The sequence below is a fragment of the Papaver somniferum genome, chromosome 6 (genome assembly GCF_003573695.1).
Source record: "Papaver somniferum cultivar HN1 chromosome 6, ASM357369v1, whole genome shotgun sequence".
Taxonomy (NCBI): Eukaryota; Viridiplantae; Streptophyta; class Magnoliopsida; order Ranunculales; family Papaveraceae; genus Papaver; species Papaver somniferum.
The window spans coordinates 150696949-150712792 of record NC_039363.1 but is presented as its reverse complement, the minus strand read 5'-3'; the positions used below and the strand labels follow the sequence as shown (position 1 = coordinate 150712792).

The 15844-nt window shown below is 38.0% G+C and overlaps 3 protein-coding genes and 1 pseudogene across 4 annotated transcripts; all 4 read right to left on the bottom strand.

Annotated features, from left to right (window-relative positions):
* Window positions 1-34: 34 nt before the first annotated feature.
* On the bottom strand, window positions 35-1459 carry LOC113289796 (pathogen-related protein-like). The gene is made up of 4 exons (XM_026539171.1): window positions 1181-1459; window positions 932-1064; window positions 472-773; window positions 35-380 (listed from the first exon to the last, which is right to left on the bottom strand). The coding sequence occupies exons 1-4, from the start codon at window positions 1325-1327 to the stop codon at window positions 234-236; spliced, it is 729 nt and encodes a 242-aa protein (XP_026394956.1). The 5' UTR covers window positions 1328-1459; the 3' UTR covers window positions 35-233.
* Window positions 1460-1790: 331 nt separating this feature from the next.
* LOC113289795 (uncharacterized protein C57A10.07-like) lies at window positions 1791-5117 on the bottom strand. Its single transcript, XM_026539170.1, has 3 exons — window positions 4164-5117; window positions 2558-2682; window positions 1791-2326 (listed from the first exon to the last, which is right to left on the bottom strand). The coding sequence occupies exons 1-3, from the start codon at window positions 4756-4758 to the stop codon at window positions 2009-2011; spliced, it is 1038 nt and encodes a 345-aa protein (XP_026394955.1). The 5' UTR covers window positions 4759-5117; the 3' UTR covers window positions 1791-2008.
* Window positions 5118-5348: 231 nt separating this feature from the next.
* On the bottom strand, window positions 5349-11428 carry LOC113289794 (translation initiation factor IF3-1, mitochondrial-like). Of its 2 annotated transcripts, none has more exons than XM_026539167.1 (8): window positions 11087-11428; window positions 10906-10996; window positions 9862-9932; window positions 8763-8867; window positions 7893-7949; window positions 6916-6984; window positions 6574-6636; window positions 5349-6404 (listed from the first exon to the last, which is right to left on the bottom strand). In XM_026539167.1, the coding sequence occupies exons 1-8, from the start codon at window positions 11291-11293 to the stop codon at window positions 5505-5507; spliced, it is 1563 nt and encodes a 520-aa protein (XP_026394952.1). In that variant the 5' UTR covers window positions 11294-11428; the 3' UTR covers window positions 5349-5504. The 2 variants fall into 2 exon arrangements, with proteins under 2 accessions (XP_026394952.1, XP_026394953.1); XM_026539168.1 differs by having other exon boundaries at window positions 9862-9927; window positions 11087-11424.
* A 1944-nt stretch (window positions 11429-13372) lies between these two features.
* On the bottom strand, window positions 13373-15458 carry LOC113291661 (annotated as a pseudogene).
* Window positions 15459-15844: the final 386 nt, after the last annotated feature.

The following is a 15844-nucleotide window of genomic DNA, read 5'->3' as shown; positions in this document are numbered from 1 at the left end:
TGTCTGACCCTCTTTTTTTTGTGAATCAGTTATAGGCGGATAAATAGACAATCACATTTCATCATCTTTCAACACCTCAAATGATGACATTTTGCAAACACCCCAGGTTCACATGTCCTCATATCCATCTACTCAGAATCTTATTCATATCATGGAAAGGAAAATACATCATTAGAGACAAGGAAACGAGAAAATACAATTCATTTGTTGTAACTGTGATGGTAACTGAACTTTTATCCTGTATTCTTCAAGAAAGGACAGCCTGATGCAGTCTCATTAACAGAGTTATCCGAGGTCTGGTCACCTTTGACAAGAGCACCAAGTAGTTCTCCTCTGTCAAAGAAGAATTCAACCTTCACGATTTTCTTTCGTTCATCCAACTGTTTCAACAAATTAACCATCATTAGTGAAAATTATGAATTTTTCTAAAGTTTTCCATCTGAGTAGTTGATAAAAGAGGAGTCTAATTACCGTAAAGATGCCCATGCCATAGAATTCAACCTTTTCTCCGGTTGGAGCATGTCCTTTAAAAGGACCCTCTTGGAATCCCCAGTGTCTGAATTTGTAAACAATAACTGGTGGTCCAGAATACACCTGCATAATCTCGACAGCAAAGCCACGAGGGAACGTTGTTGTGAACGCTACATGAGCAGAATCTGTGGTTTCTTCCGCTGGGTTATAGAGGCGATATTTCTCAGGCAACGAAGTCTGCAATAACGAGTTGTAGCCTCCACCTTGCTTGCGCTTTTCCTCCAAAGAAATTAATTTTCTTCCTGTCAGATTTTCACAAGTCTTTTAGGATATTTTCAACCTCAAATTCTTCATGTAATGACATGCTACTACATGGGGATGATAATTTCTGCGACTGAATTATACAGTCCATCAACAAATAACCAAAATAAGTAATGAAGAGGATAAGTTTGCTATTTACCATTGAGACTGAACATGTAGTTTGATGGGTCAATGGTTTTGAAATCTTCTAAGCGTATTTTGTGAAACATCTCCATCTCCCATGTTTTGACAAGGTTTTGCACCTCTTCTTCAACAGAACCAGCAGGCCATACCTAACAAATCAAAACATGGAAAACACAGTGAAAATCCGATTCTATGAAGTGGAACATCTCCATCTCCCATGAAATATGAATGAATCCACTAATGAATTCTATGAAGTGGCCTGTACCTTAGTTCTGCCGTCTTCAAAGAGCTTGTTAACTACATCGTAGTTAGGAACACCATATCTCCATTTGGTGTCTTTCTCTCCTTCTCCATACAAGTAAGACCGGTACTTATCTTCTTTTACCTGAACTTCAGACGAAGAATCATTCATTTTTCTCCCACTGCTTGTATCAAGTTAAGTGAAGATTGGTTTATATGGTTTTAGTAGAATTTAAACAATGAAACCAGAATTTTATACATGTATTTGATGCTGGTCTCTCACTCACTCACTAATATTTTATGTTGACTACCATAGAGCCGTGTGGATCTAACACTCTCATTTCGTTGAATTACCTGCTTCCTTCCAAGTACAATTTGGCGGCAAGAAAACAAAACACATTGGATCTTGGTAGGTCATCCCTGCCATGCCCTATGATTTCATCATGGACCTGGAAATATCGCTGTTGAGTTTTAATTTTTTTCCATTGCTGTCATATGTGAGAAAGAAAGATAAGAAGCGGCAAACATTATCCCATCTGAGCATCTATTGGTTGAAGCCAAAATAATGTTCATGTGAGAAAGAAAGATGCCAAGTAGAAAACGTTATCCCACGAGGCTTCTGATCAGAGTATCTCTTGGTTAAGTGAAATCCTTAAAATTTAAGAATACAAGTGAGACTTTCAATAAAGTTGCATCATGTCCTCTGCTGAACCAAATCAATTTTGGATATCATTTAGCTGTCAAAATGTTGGTCAACGCACCTTGACCATTTGTAAATATACTTTTTTACCCTAGTAAAAGAAGTGAGTTTATAAATATTTTTAAGAAGATAACAGTAGGGTTATTACAGGTATCAAGGCCAAGGAAGGGTGCCGGGATAAGTAGATGCACCACAGTATCTGAATAGCCCTTCTAGTTCAGGACACCCATTAGGGTATGGAATAGAGCGGTGGAATGGATCTCGACCAAGTTTCTTACGTCGAAGAGGACCTAAACATCCATATGGGTCAGCTTGAAATAGTGTCCTGACTAAAGCTTCACCTTTGATCGCTGATTCCTTGGAAGTAGATGAGACTGGGGTACCCTTGTAAAAGAATCGCTCCTCAGGAAAGCCTATCGCAGAACGATGGAGCTGGGCAAACCTTTCCTCCTTAAAATCATAACCTACCACCTGTATTTCATCCACAACAAGTTACAGATGGCCAATATTCAAGAAGAACTGTAACTAAAAGCAATAATGACTACAGAAACTTTTAGGTTAATGGGACCAAAAAAATGTAAACGTATACATTTCGTAATGGAGGTAACAAGAATTTTGTTGCACCTCTCTCTTTGTAAAAAGAATGGAGGTAAAAGAGAAATAACAGAAAGAGGAATACTGTAAAAGAAATGGAAGTCTCACAGTGATGTTATGTGGATAAATGCCAGTAAGTTCCCGGAAACGACACACACTAAATAGAAGGTTTTCAAAGCTGTCCCTAGCATGTTCTTCTGTGAGTGCCCTCGATCTCACATCCTCTTTGTTTCCTGTAAAAGTAAAAAATTCATATAAAGAAATATCTAAACTCAAATAGCATATTGTTTTTCTGTACAACCTAAAGATTATTCACATCACAAGTTCAACACACAAACCAAAGATAAGTTTCTTTCTATTTCTAAAGCCACAAAACTATGGAATGGAAGGCTATATGGATTTAAAGGTCAATGTTTATGGTTTATGTCTTATTCAATTTTTGCAGATGTAACTAGGGCCCAAAGCACTCACCAGATTCGAAGATATGACAAAATTTGCCTCGATGAACTCATTTGCTTCTAAGTGTTCAAACCAAAATAAGAAACCCAAGAAAAGCATCTGTACGAACACATGCGCAGTGGAACCACTAAAAACATAACACTACCATAGAGCTTCTTGAGCTAGTACACACAAGATGGTGTTCGCCAAGGTTCTGAACAGCTTATTAGCGTTTATATTTATCAGTACTTGAAGCAGAGAAAGATTATCTGGTGAAGTACACATTAGTATGACAGAGTAACAACTCAATAAAGTGAATACCAGAGCATAGAAGTGAGGTGACGGTGATGAGACCTAATGTGATTATTTCGTGGTACTAACCCATTGAGTGATGTTGCAGTACTGTTGGAATATGGAAGTGAGTTGACGTTATGATACCTTTATCAAGAGGTTTGATGATGCTTATGATCCTAAAAATAGCAACTATAGTAAGTATGTGGAGCTAAAGGTGGGACTGTCATGGTGTTGATGCAGCAGCAATAAATTATGATTGTGAGGTAATTGTAGTTGAAAAGATGGTGCAAGTGGTTACAGTGACCATGCAGCTTGCAATTCTACAAATAAGAAGGTACTGTGGTATTGATGGAGGTGGTGTCCTAAAGTATATTTACCACCATTGAAGTTCAGAAAAGAAATCAATTACCCAAGCAGCAAAAACCATCACAGTTTATCATGAAACAAACAAGGACTTTTATTGAGAGGACAATGAGCTTTGCTTCCTTACTATTACAAGGTAATTGCATCCATCCCAGGCTAGCTTAGTTACTGTCAGATAACCTGAGATGATGATGACCTGGTTCATCAGGTTACTCGGACCCTTATCTCGGGAAGTGCACAAAAAACACCATGCTTTTATCACCACCAGTCCAACAAAATGCAATCAGACTAGAACCTTTCAGAGAATACATATCATGTTCATCAAATTAGAGGATCAGAAACCCATAGTTAGTGACCAGCTCCATAGACTTTAGATGTTAGATCCATCCGCATAACAAGTAAATAATAAAAATTTCCAATGACCAACTAACCTAGTAACTAAACCAATGATTCCTTAAGGATTTTATATGGTTTTCTGTGTACAAGTACTTCAAGTATTTAAGGCAAACACAAGAGGAATCAGGAATCCTCATAACCAAGATGTAGTACATCACATGAACCAAAGACTAAAGAAATTAAATACTCATAACTCTGCAAACAGTATAGGTATATAACTTACCAAACCATCCTTGTGATTCAGCAACTGCCCAATAACTCTGAGCTTCACTTCTAGGACCAGCGTCTTTCCTAGTCTCACCACCACTAAACAAAAGCAATGAACCTTCATCTCTTGCCGCAATCTCAACCGCTTCTTTTATATGACTCAAAAATGAAGCAGCCTGTCCAGGATGCTTCTGATAAGATTCTAAATACCACGAATCCTCTGAATCCAATTTCCCACAATTATTACTTATATAAACTGAATGCCCAGCAACCATTACTAAATTTTGATATTTCGAGAACGGACTAGAACTCGAAGAACCTAAATCAAATTTCCTCTGACTAGTTAATATTCCCCGGTATTGGCTTTCGTATACAGAGAGAACTATCAAAACAGTGATTCCAAATGATAACGAAATGAAAAAGAAAAGAATGGGATGTAATTTGTAATAGTAATGTAAGCGATTTCCTAAGGATTTCAACATTTTTCTGGAGTTAGATAGTAAAGTTTTAGGCTTTCGTGTTTTTCTGTAACTTCCTGATTCTAAATCGAAATCACTACTAGGGTAAGCATGAAAGGATTTAGGACTCCCATGCGAGAAGATGTTCATCATGACATAACATTAGAATATAACAAAATTATAATAGCTCAAGAGTACAGATGGTGATCTAGAAGATAGATCAATTCATCAATTTGTTTTCGGATATAACGAAAAGGGGTAAAATTTAACATACCCAGATCAAAATTTGAATGAAAAAAGATGTGCTTTAGGAGAAATATGAGAGGACTTAAAAGATGGTTTACCCAGATAGAATTTTTCTAAGTTATGGATCAGATTGTGACTTTGAGAACCTGAGAGCAGTTCAGGGGATAAAAAAGAGAATCAGAAGAAGGAAGTAATGAAATGGATCACAGGAAAGGAATTTCCGAATTTGTGATGAAATGTAATGTATTCTCAAGTATCTGACTTATTTTGTCGCACAAGCCATCAATAACCTTTAATCTAACGTGACTTTTTTTTGGTCAAGGACTTTTGACTTTTGCATCCCCCCTTTCTTTGGTGCTTCTGCAATTTCCTAGTGATATTCTTTTTACTCACCAGAAATCAAAAGAATAGGGAGACAAATATGTTCATAGAATAAATCAGAAGGCCTAGCAAGGATAGAAGAGAGCTAGGTCGTTGCAAACATGTTTAAAAAAAATGCATATTCTAACTTTTTTATTTTTTACTTTTCATTAACTTGAAACATTTCTTGGTTTAATCAAGATTATCAAATTGTTCTATTGACATGAGAGTAATTCCTTCAACTAGTAAATTTCTCAATCTTGCTGAACAGAATATCAAAACTGTCACACATTCTACTTGCGGCTGAATATTCCATATTTCCGTTCGTTGGACTTTTGCTCACTCTCAGCTTTTTGATTTGATGAATCTACCTCTACATTCCTTCCTGTGGTTGGATTCCGCAGGTTAGGAGGATTACTAGGTTTCTGATTACTGAAAATTCCGTATTTTGGTGCTGGCGCTGATGTTGGGGGTGGAGAAGTCGGAATACCTTGGCGAGAATGTGCTCTTGGAATCCCCATCTCTTTATTTACTTCAGGGATTGGCTGCTTCAAGGTTCTGAATGTTGAAGCACCGTTTTCCCTCTTTTCCACCAATGGTGGTGAAGGTGGAAGTTGAAGTCTGGCTGAGCGCCTAGAGTCCATTGGACCTGGGGGAATCCTGTTCATATCAGGTTTCTGCTGCATTGAAGGGGAGAATTTTGGGACAGTGGCAAACGGGTTAGGATCATTGAGTGTGCTTTGAGTTGATAATCTTGGCGGTGGAATGCCAGTTCTAGGTTCATTTCTTCTGGCATAACGATTCTCAGCCTCAAATGGCGGTTTTGTGACTGGGATACCACCATCTCTTTGTCCATCGATAAAACCTTTAGTTTTCCCAGCCTCCCTACCAGCAACATCACTAGGTGACCACACACTTTTCCTTTCAGGCTTTCCATCTATACTTTTGATTGGAGAAGGTATTTCTGAAACTGAGTCTTCGTTGGATTCTGAACCAGAGTCTTCATCAATCTTTATCGGAGTTTGAATATCACCTGAAGTGTTGATCGTTGTTGAATTGGTAGATTCCTTTCTGACATCAACTTTCTTGGAAGGACCGCTCTTGGGGCGCCCAAACTTAATGTGCCTGACAATTACATAAGCCTGCTTTTTCTCCACCAGTGGTCCACTTTCCACAACAGCAGTATCTTCTAGCTGCAAATGAAAAATGGTTTGCTGTAAATATACAAAACTAATATAACACTACAGGGAAATTTCATGTTTGGATGTGTGCGAACTGAAGGTGATCATAGATAGCTGCGCCCTTTATGTCACAATCGTAAAAGTGAACAGAAAATTTTAATTACAGGATTTAGTGGTGTACCAAAGCTGTTAGACGACTTAAATTTCCTCCAAAGTCTTCATCTTCTTTACCCGTTGCCGTACACTGTTACAGAATCAAATGAATCTTTGAATAAGACGTGACTCAGTAATTGTCAATTATTATACAATATCATTTTCAACTTTTCAAGTATAAATCATATTTGGGGAAAAAACACTTGCAGTATAGTTCACACGCTTACAGCAGATATCATATTGCTCGACTAAAAACACATTTTATAAAATATCAAAGAGAGGAATTGTTCTAAAAGAAAGAAATTGAAAGAGATTGTGTAAACATATTCTCCAGCATTTATACTTAAATAACATCCGAACAGCACAATACCTTCACCCGATAGCCTTTCTCCATCAATCTCTTAACCACATTAGCTTTCATTTGAAGGTCCTTTAGTTCCTGAGAAAAGAAGCAGTTTATTTTAAGACACCAAAATAGTTGAGGCCTAGACATACATGGACCATATTTCCTAGAACCTACTGCTTTGATTAGAATATTATTCTGCATGTAAAAACTAAGTTCAGAACCAGAAAATTAAAAAAATTCATCATTCAAGGTTTATGCACTAAAGGCTTGGTTAGGAATTGGTTTTGGTAACTTCGACTTGGTTTTCATTTCTAGCCTTCCCCAATTTGTTTGGGATTAAAGGCTTGGTTGTTGTTATTCAAGGTTCATGGAAGTCATAGGTATAATAACCAAATGATTCAATTGAAAACCTGACTATACATACAGTAGCTAAAAGGAAAATGATCATGGAAAGATTGATTCAGGTATGCTAGGGAGAGAAACCAGATTTAATCTCAAGGGAGAAAACAGAGCAGGAGAAAATAAAAGGATGGACAGAATTGATAGATATATTCTTGTAGGTTCTAGCGGTTTGATGGCTCAGATGAACAATTAGGGTATTCCAAAGATTCGTCGAACAAGTAAATACTAAACCAGATCATTCCAATTTGAAAGGCTAGCTGAAAGGTAATCCCAACTAACTTAAATCCCAAGGAATGGTCTTGATGCAAAAATCCAATAATGCAACAAGTTGGGAGCATTTAAGATACAGATGCATACAATAACGATAACAGAAACTTTCATGGGAAAATATCAGTTGCACACGTAGTCACTAAATTAAATGTAAAAATGCAATAAAATGCACATCATTCTATATGGGTTTTGCTTCACTGCCTCAACTAAAATTTATAATATTCCAACTAACAGCAGATTATTTGTCTGCTAGTATAACCAGGTTGCCTTAAAAAAAGCTACCATTTCAATAGCAATGAAATAACAGTAGGTTGATGGAAAAAACTTACTATTTTTCCTGTAAAACGAACTTCTTTGCAGTCCCCTTGGCGCAAAGTAACTTCTGACTGCATCAACAGGTCAATTCAGTTATGCACTTGGGAGATTACACATCCATTTGACTTACTTGACTACTCATTAAAAAGATTCTATCGTTCTAAAAAGGATTTTTCAAGTGAACATGGCGTTTAGTATGCAGAGCTACAGAAGATTGAGCTCTTGGAAAATCCTAGTTAAAGAGGAAAATATTTCATCAAGAAACTAGTAAAATGAATTTCTCAATAAACTGGCGAACAGAGGTTAACAGTTATATGTTACATTGTCGGGGCTTTGACATGTCAGTTACATGAATTTCTCAATGGATCACAACCGAAGTTAATTTTGTATCTTCTAATGTGGGTTTGTTGAAAATGTAATGCATTCACCAAATTAATGAAACATTGAGTTGAGGAAACACTCCCAAACATAACAACAACAACAAAATGTTATTGGGTTCGTATGACGGTGCTTTCTATGCTCACATCAAACACAAGATCAATTCCAGGAGAGGAACAACATGGAAGGGTGGGCCCAGTTGGCTCATAAGTCCAATTTTTGCTATTTTAGCCAAATTATGGTTATTTTAGCTCATTGCACCCCCTAAAATTTGATGTCATTGGTAACTTTCCCACCTATTTCTCAAAACCTGGCTCCGCCCCTGATCAATTCTCAATTTAGTTTATGTGTTACGTCTTTTCAACTTGTTTATAAGGACAGCAAACATAAAAATAAATATAAGTCGGAAGGGAAGGCATGTTCAGATACATCGATAAAGTTTTATCCTCGTCACTTATTGCAGGACGGATAATAGACAGAAACCAGAACTCCAGAAGGTAGCGTACCTTGTTTTTAGTACGATCTTTTTCCTTTACTTGTTTTTCGTACTTTTCTCTATGGAAGTCCATGACCTTACAAACAGGTATTTTTTCCTTTTGGTCAAGGCCAACCTGGAAAAACAAAAGGAGAAGGCTTCAGTGAAATATTAGTCATTGATCAAAGGTAGATATTGCAGTTTTCCCAAGAATATAAATGGTCGAGCTGAAACTATGACATTAGATGCAACATAACATGAAATACAACAAGCTGGTTCACAATGAAGATTCCATTGCCAAAGCCTCCAAGTATAATCTTCTCCAGATGATTCACCGGGACAACTCAACTTTCTGACTTGTTTAAGGTGGCTCAAGAAGTTACTCCTGTCACCCAACCAGACTGGAGCTCCTAAGAAAAGCTTAAGAACCTTATCCAGGCTTGAGATACAGCTCATATTTGCATCAGACAATGGCTCTCAAAATTTACTGGTTCTCGGTGCACACTTACATGGCTAGCCATGCAATTTATTGATTGCCCTTTAAACATATAGCACTCTGGCTTTGTTAACTAGAAGACGGCTTGGGTTAAAAATTAATATTTTAAGAACATGGAAGAAATTCCTCGATCTTTACCAGACAACTATAGTGCAACTTTTGTGGATGCTTATGAAGTGGTTCATTTGTATCATGCTCAAATACTACAACCATGCAAATCTAAATGGTCCGCATAGGTTTAAAAGATTGGGTAAACAGTGGAGAAGCTTTTGAAGGTAGTACAAACTCATAGTTGACTTCAACAAAGAAAGAAAAGTATCAGAGCCATAAAGCAAATGCATTGACTCTGCCAGAAACACTACATGTGTTGCAAAAAAACTCAAGAGGGTAATATCTTCATGCATGCCTGCATTCGGTGCAGCCGTAATCATAACTAGTAGTGCATGTGGTCAATATAGTCTTCAGTAGTTCAGTTTGCTAGTGCATGGTAATAAATCCCATCAGTTGTACTTTTCTAATAACTATATAAGTAAGTTTCTTTTGACCCATAACTGCGCTTTCTAACATTATAAACAAAACTCTTTGTTTAACGTATGTTGACTTTGACAAATGGAAACTTGCGAACAGAACCCACCTCAACCAAATCAAGACTCAGCTTCTTTGCGCGCTCCAGTGCCTCGCGCCTTGAAACAACTGTATGCTGCCCTACAAATCATAAAATCATTAATGAATCATGCAGTCATCCACTACAATAATCAAGCACCAGGAACATCAAATAAGTTCATGATTGTTTCAAAAAATTAACAATTCTATAAAGTAATTCTACCTTATCACCCGTTAGAATTAATTAGTACATGTAAGAGAGATTTGGACAACAACATAAGCATGATATCAATAATGGAAAACATCGTAAATATAAGAGGAAGTAAGACGAGATTGTGACTAGCATAACGAAATTGGGCAAAAAAAAAAACACAATAATGGTTGAGCAGACTTAAAACTATACGTCTTACACAGAGCAAAATTGGTGGAGTCATGGACAAACAGAAAAAGAAAAGAGGGAAGACATCCAAGGGCAAGAATTTGCTTCCGAAAGGTGTGAAATACGCAACTAATTGGCCTATCTAGAGGCATATCCCCAATTCTCTTAATTTGACATAATTAAGCAAACCCAATAATCGATTCACTAGTCAGCAAACTTAATAATCCTCAGACTCATAGTCATTACCCCTCAAAGAGTTACAGACTTGAAAAGTAAAAGATCAACCCTGCGTTCTGTGTATTTCACTATTACTCGTCACCACTTATCACTTGTTACTCTATGTACCGTGTCTACTTTTCCTAACCCAATGGTGCCATTATTACCAATAAGGAGACCACCACTTTACGGCATCCATTCTAATGAGTTTATCTTCTACTATTCGACATTTCTTATTTTTCCTGTTTTGTGTCATTTTTATTGTATTCATTCACATTTCGTCAAACATCTTAATCACAAAACCAACTCAGCCTCCCACACTTCAGACTATATGATACAGGGTTTCAAAACATTTCGCCTGACAGTACATATCATTTTATATTATTTCTCACAATGTATTGACAACAATGGGTGACAACAGAACTCAGAGAAATAAGGTCAATATAGGATTCACACAAGAAACACAAAAATGAAATATACCTTCGTTGCTAACAAGCCTAATGATATCAGATGTAATTTGTTCATTAAGCCTTGTTCCTTTAGAATCTTTAGCTCCCGATTTAGATTTAGCCTGAAAATGCAATTCCTAGGATTACTATACCAAGTAAAAGGGGAAAACAAGATTCGGTTTTAAGGGCAAATAAAAAAAATCAATGTTTACCTTAACTGGAGCAGCAAAAGACCTAATATTGTTGTATACATAGCCAGTTGGTTTAATGAATGGATTAGGTTTCTGAAAAACTTGGATTTTGGTGTTTACAGAGATGTAAGATGTAGACGAAACTCTATGAGAAACCTGGGAGTACCATCTTGCTTTCAATTGTTGAGACTTAGATTTTAAATGCCTAATTCTAGACAAGAAAACCATCTTTTAGAGGAGAAATTTCAGGAGAAATTTCAAATCGACCGCATTGATATACAGCAACTGTCTTCTCTTTAGGGTTTTAAGCAGACATGACATGAGAAACAAAAACTCCCATACCCAGTCATAAATAAAAATGACTGCTTTCTATTTTTCGCTTTAAAGGCTTTAAACACATACACCAATTTACACTCATATTACACTCGCCATTCTTAGGGGCAGAGCATGACTCTGGAGTCTGGATGCTCCAGCAGCGGACTCGCGGGATGGAAGAGAGAGTCTCTCACTCATGCTGGTAGGACTCTTCTGATCAAAACTGTCTTGAGTCGGATTCCTCCGTATTTTATGTCCACATCTATTCTTCCCAAAGGCACTCTAAAAAACTATCTAGAATCATAAGGATTGCTGGTGGGGGCATAATTGCAGCACCAGAAAACTTCATTTATCAATTGGGAGATTTTTCTGAAGGATAAGGAGAATGGTGGTCTGGGAATCAGACACTTACAGGACATCAATAGAGCTCAAATTGCTAAACTGATTTGGAAATTCCTAGAGGAACCGGATTGTCTATGGGTTCAGATCATGGTGGCCAAGTACTGCAGACACTCAAACCTTTGGGAGGTTAAATACACAGGGAGAACCGGAGAAGTAGCTCTACTTGGAAAGCTATCCTAGATTGCATAGAACATCAATATTTTTCAAGACCCATGGGTCTCAGATTCCAATACTCCCATTCCTGAGAAGCAACAATCTATCTGCAATGTGTCTGAATTATGGCTACAAAACCCTAGCAGATGGAATGATAATCTTGTGAACCAAATATTTGAGCCACACACTGTTGAAAAGATCCTGAGCATTTATATTCCTGAAGAAGAGGGAATCAAAGACAAGCTTGCTTATCTGGATCCCACATCCTAATGGTGAGTTCTCCACCAAGTCCTTTATGAAATCTCAAAAGAATAGCAGACTATCTACTTCTAGAAGCAATAGGGTGGTCTTCCCATGGAAGCTGTTCTGGAGGATCAAAAATCTTGTACCAAAAGTGCATATGTTCATGTGGAGGGTGTTACAGGATGGCATTGCTATTATGCAGACTATGAGCAAACATCTAGTGGGGATGGATCAGACTTGCAGGTTGTGTGGCACAAGTCCAGAAACATTAGACCATCTCTTCCTTAAATGCACTGTGGCCAGAGCTTCCTTGTTTGGTTCTAACCTGGGGTGCAGAGACTCTAATGACACAGCTATAACAACTCTGCTCTCAACTTGGTTACAGGAAAAAATGGACTTCAATGTATTCAGAATGGGGAGCTGCATCATGTGGGCCATTTGGAAGGCTAGGAATGACAACTTTTTTAATAATGTTGAGCCTGTATCTCAAGAATAATCTGTGAAGCTCAGTATTGGTTTAACTATTATGTGAATACTTCTAATGAAGCAGCAGATCCATCTTCTCATCAGCCTGGTATTTATAATGATAAACTGCAGATTAAAGACAAATGGGAACCCCCTGAAACTCACTGGATAAAGCTAAACACTGATGCTGCGTTCAACTCTAATTCAGGTGCTTGTGCTGTTGTAGCCAGCAACTCATAAGCTAACTTTGAAGCTGGTGGCTCGTGTGGGCACAACTGTTCTTCTTGTTGAGAGCGATGCTGAGACGGTGATTAAAGTCCTAAATGATGAAAAGAAAGCTTATCCTTGGAGAATCAGTCCCTTAATCATGCAAATCAGAAAAAGGCTTAGAGTTTTCAACAAAGTTTTATTTCAGTTCACAAAGAAATGTGCTAATGAAGCTGCTCATTCTCCAGCTAGCTTTGCGGCTAAATACCACATCTTTGAATGGTGGTTATCTTCTTATCCTCCTCCTTGTATTGCATCTCTATGTGATAGAGAGTGCAGTCTCCTTTAATGTTTTTTTTTTTTCCTTTTTTTTTTCTCCTTTTGTCTTGCAAAAAAAAACTCATTATTGGAAAATTCTGAAGATCAAACAAAACATACACTTTCAAGCATTCATCGTGGTCTTCATACTAAAAGTGTATCAGGAAACATTTACAAGTACACATTTGAAGCGGAGAACAGGTCTTAAGATAAATTGGTACGAGCTGTTATCCATGTAGTATCAGAACGACGACCAATATTAACCCCACCACCACTTCCAACTCCATCATCTTGTGCTATTATATCAGTTGGCAACGCAGGTACTAGTGGCATAAATGGCCTCCTTGCTGGTAGGACTGGTAATGGAGCTTCGCCTTTGAGCATCCTGGCTGCCTCCAGTTGGTCTCTCGACGCAATTATAATCAGCACAAGAAAGACCTACCATTAGCATTCCCTCCACCTCCCTCTTGTTAAACCTTCCCATCAAACCGGCATCTGCAGCCTCAATCAGTTTCCCGTTAGTCCACTTGTCCCATACCCATTCAACTAGGGTCCTTCCATCATTATCTACCGGCAGCTTTCCTGTGGCCACCTCCAGTATCACCACTCCAAAGCTGAAAACGTCTGTCTTCACAGTGGGAACTCCTGCATGTACATATTCAGGGGCAAGATAACCCCTTGTTCCTGCGGGTATGGTTGGATTCCTTATGGCTGCACCAGGCTCGTACAGTTCAGCCAAACCAAAATCCCCAAGTTTTGCATTAAAATCAGCATCAAGCATTATGTTACACGCCTTGACATCTCTGTGAACTATCTGTCTTTCACACTCCTCATGAAGATATGTTAGTGCCGAGGCAACACCAAGAACAATCTTTAGCCTGTCTTCCCATTTGAGCTTTGCAACTGGTGAGTCACCAGTTCTCTCCAGCAACTTGTCAAGACTTCCGTTGGGCATATACTCATAAACCAAGATTAGCTCACCTCGCTCGCAACACCAACCTTGAAGCTGAAGGAGGTTCCTGTGCTTTAAACAACCAATTACTGCTGCCAGTTCATTAGTGAACGGATCACTATAAAGATCAGCCGTGTTGATCTGATGGAATCGTTTAACTGCCACTTCCTTGCCAGATGCAAGGTGTCCTTCATAGACTGTTCCTGACCCCCCCTCACCCAATACTCTACTACGATGGAAACCCCTAGTTGCTACTTTAATCTCATCAAGTGAAAGCCTTTGTGGCACTTGATTCAGTTCAGCATTATAACGTTGATGTCTCGAATTTCCCGTATCACCGTTTCTTTTCTTTCTCATGAAAAACCAACTTATTCCTCCAATAACCAACGAAACCGAGACAAAAAATGCTGCCCCGCCAACTCCAAGAACTAGTTCATTCTTCCTGCTTCTTGTTGAGGGTGTCTGAGCAGTATCATTTGGTAGTACATCATCAGGAACACACATAAAACAACCACCTTCAACCCTTGTATCAAAGGAATTAACGGAAGGAAGAAACCCATAAGTCCTGAATCTCCATTTCTCGACCACGTGTTGTGCTGATCCCTTTCCATTTGATGCAGAAAAACCAATGAACATAAACTCTTCAAGGTACATAGAAAGATCAATATGAGTAGCAAGAATTGGCCTAATAGTTCTAGATTTTGTATAACTGAGCCAAACTTTCACCATCTTCTTGGAATCTATGTATTCAATCCACACTGTCGTTCTTTTACCATTCTTTAAATCAAAACCCATCGAAGTTGAATCAACAGAAGCAAATGACATAGCTGAATTGATGTCAATTCCTATATGATTATCGCTAATATCTTCAAGAGCCGGGTCAAAACTAGGATCAAATTCCACAGCAATGTACATTCCCCCCTCTTCTTGACTAGTTTCATTGGAGAGACCCATATAACCAAAACCACTACCTAGTATGTATTTCTTGGAAGTAATGATAAAGGTTAAACCATCTCCAAACAGTGGAGGAGAAGATGAAGAATCAGAAAATGGGGTGATGTAAAAAGAAAAACGACAAATGAAAGAAGCATTGGAATTCGTAGAAGGATCAAGAAACCTAATTGGATGATTATAAAGAGCTCTACCCACACCAATTGAAGATGAAGGTGATGGTGATGGTGAATAAGGAGTAAGGCAAATCCTGCCATTTTCTTGAAAATAAGCATCACCCAAAAGAGTGATGTTATTGATGGAAACATAAGCTACAGAATGAATTGATAAACTCGATATGCAGACAATGAAAATTAATGAACAGAAGAACAATTTTGAGAAACCCATTCTGTATCAAGAATGAATTTTTACAGAAAACTTACAAGAAATCTTGATTTTTAATGGAATACCTTTTTCTTGTAGTGCCGATGTTTTACCTTCTTCTTGCAAAGCCTAGAAGGCGCCTCTTTTTTCACAGAGCTGATGAGAGAGACAGAGGTGTTTGAGAGAGGAAGTAAAAGTGAAACGAGAGCATGAAAAGAAGTGGGAGAAAACTACAGAAGTACTTGAAATAGGAAAAGTTGAGACGCAACACAACAGAAGCTCTCTGAGTCGGTGTTCTAACACGAAGAAGGGAAAGCAGGAAAAGAAGTGGGAAAAAAAACACTATTAATACTTTTAAAACGCAAGTCTTGGTTACTGGTATTTCCTCTATGCCATTCTTTACAATTTGC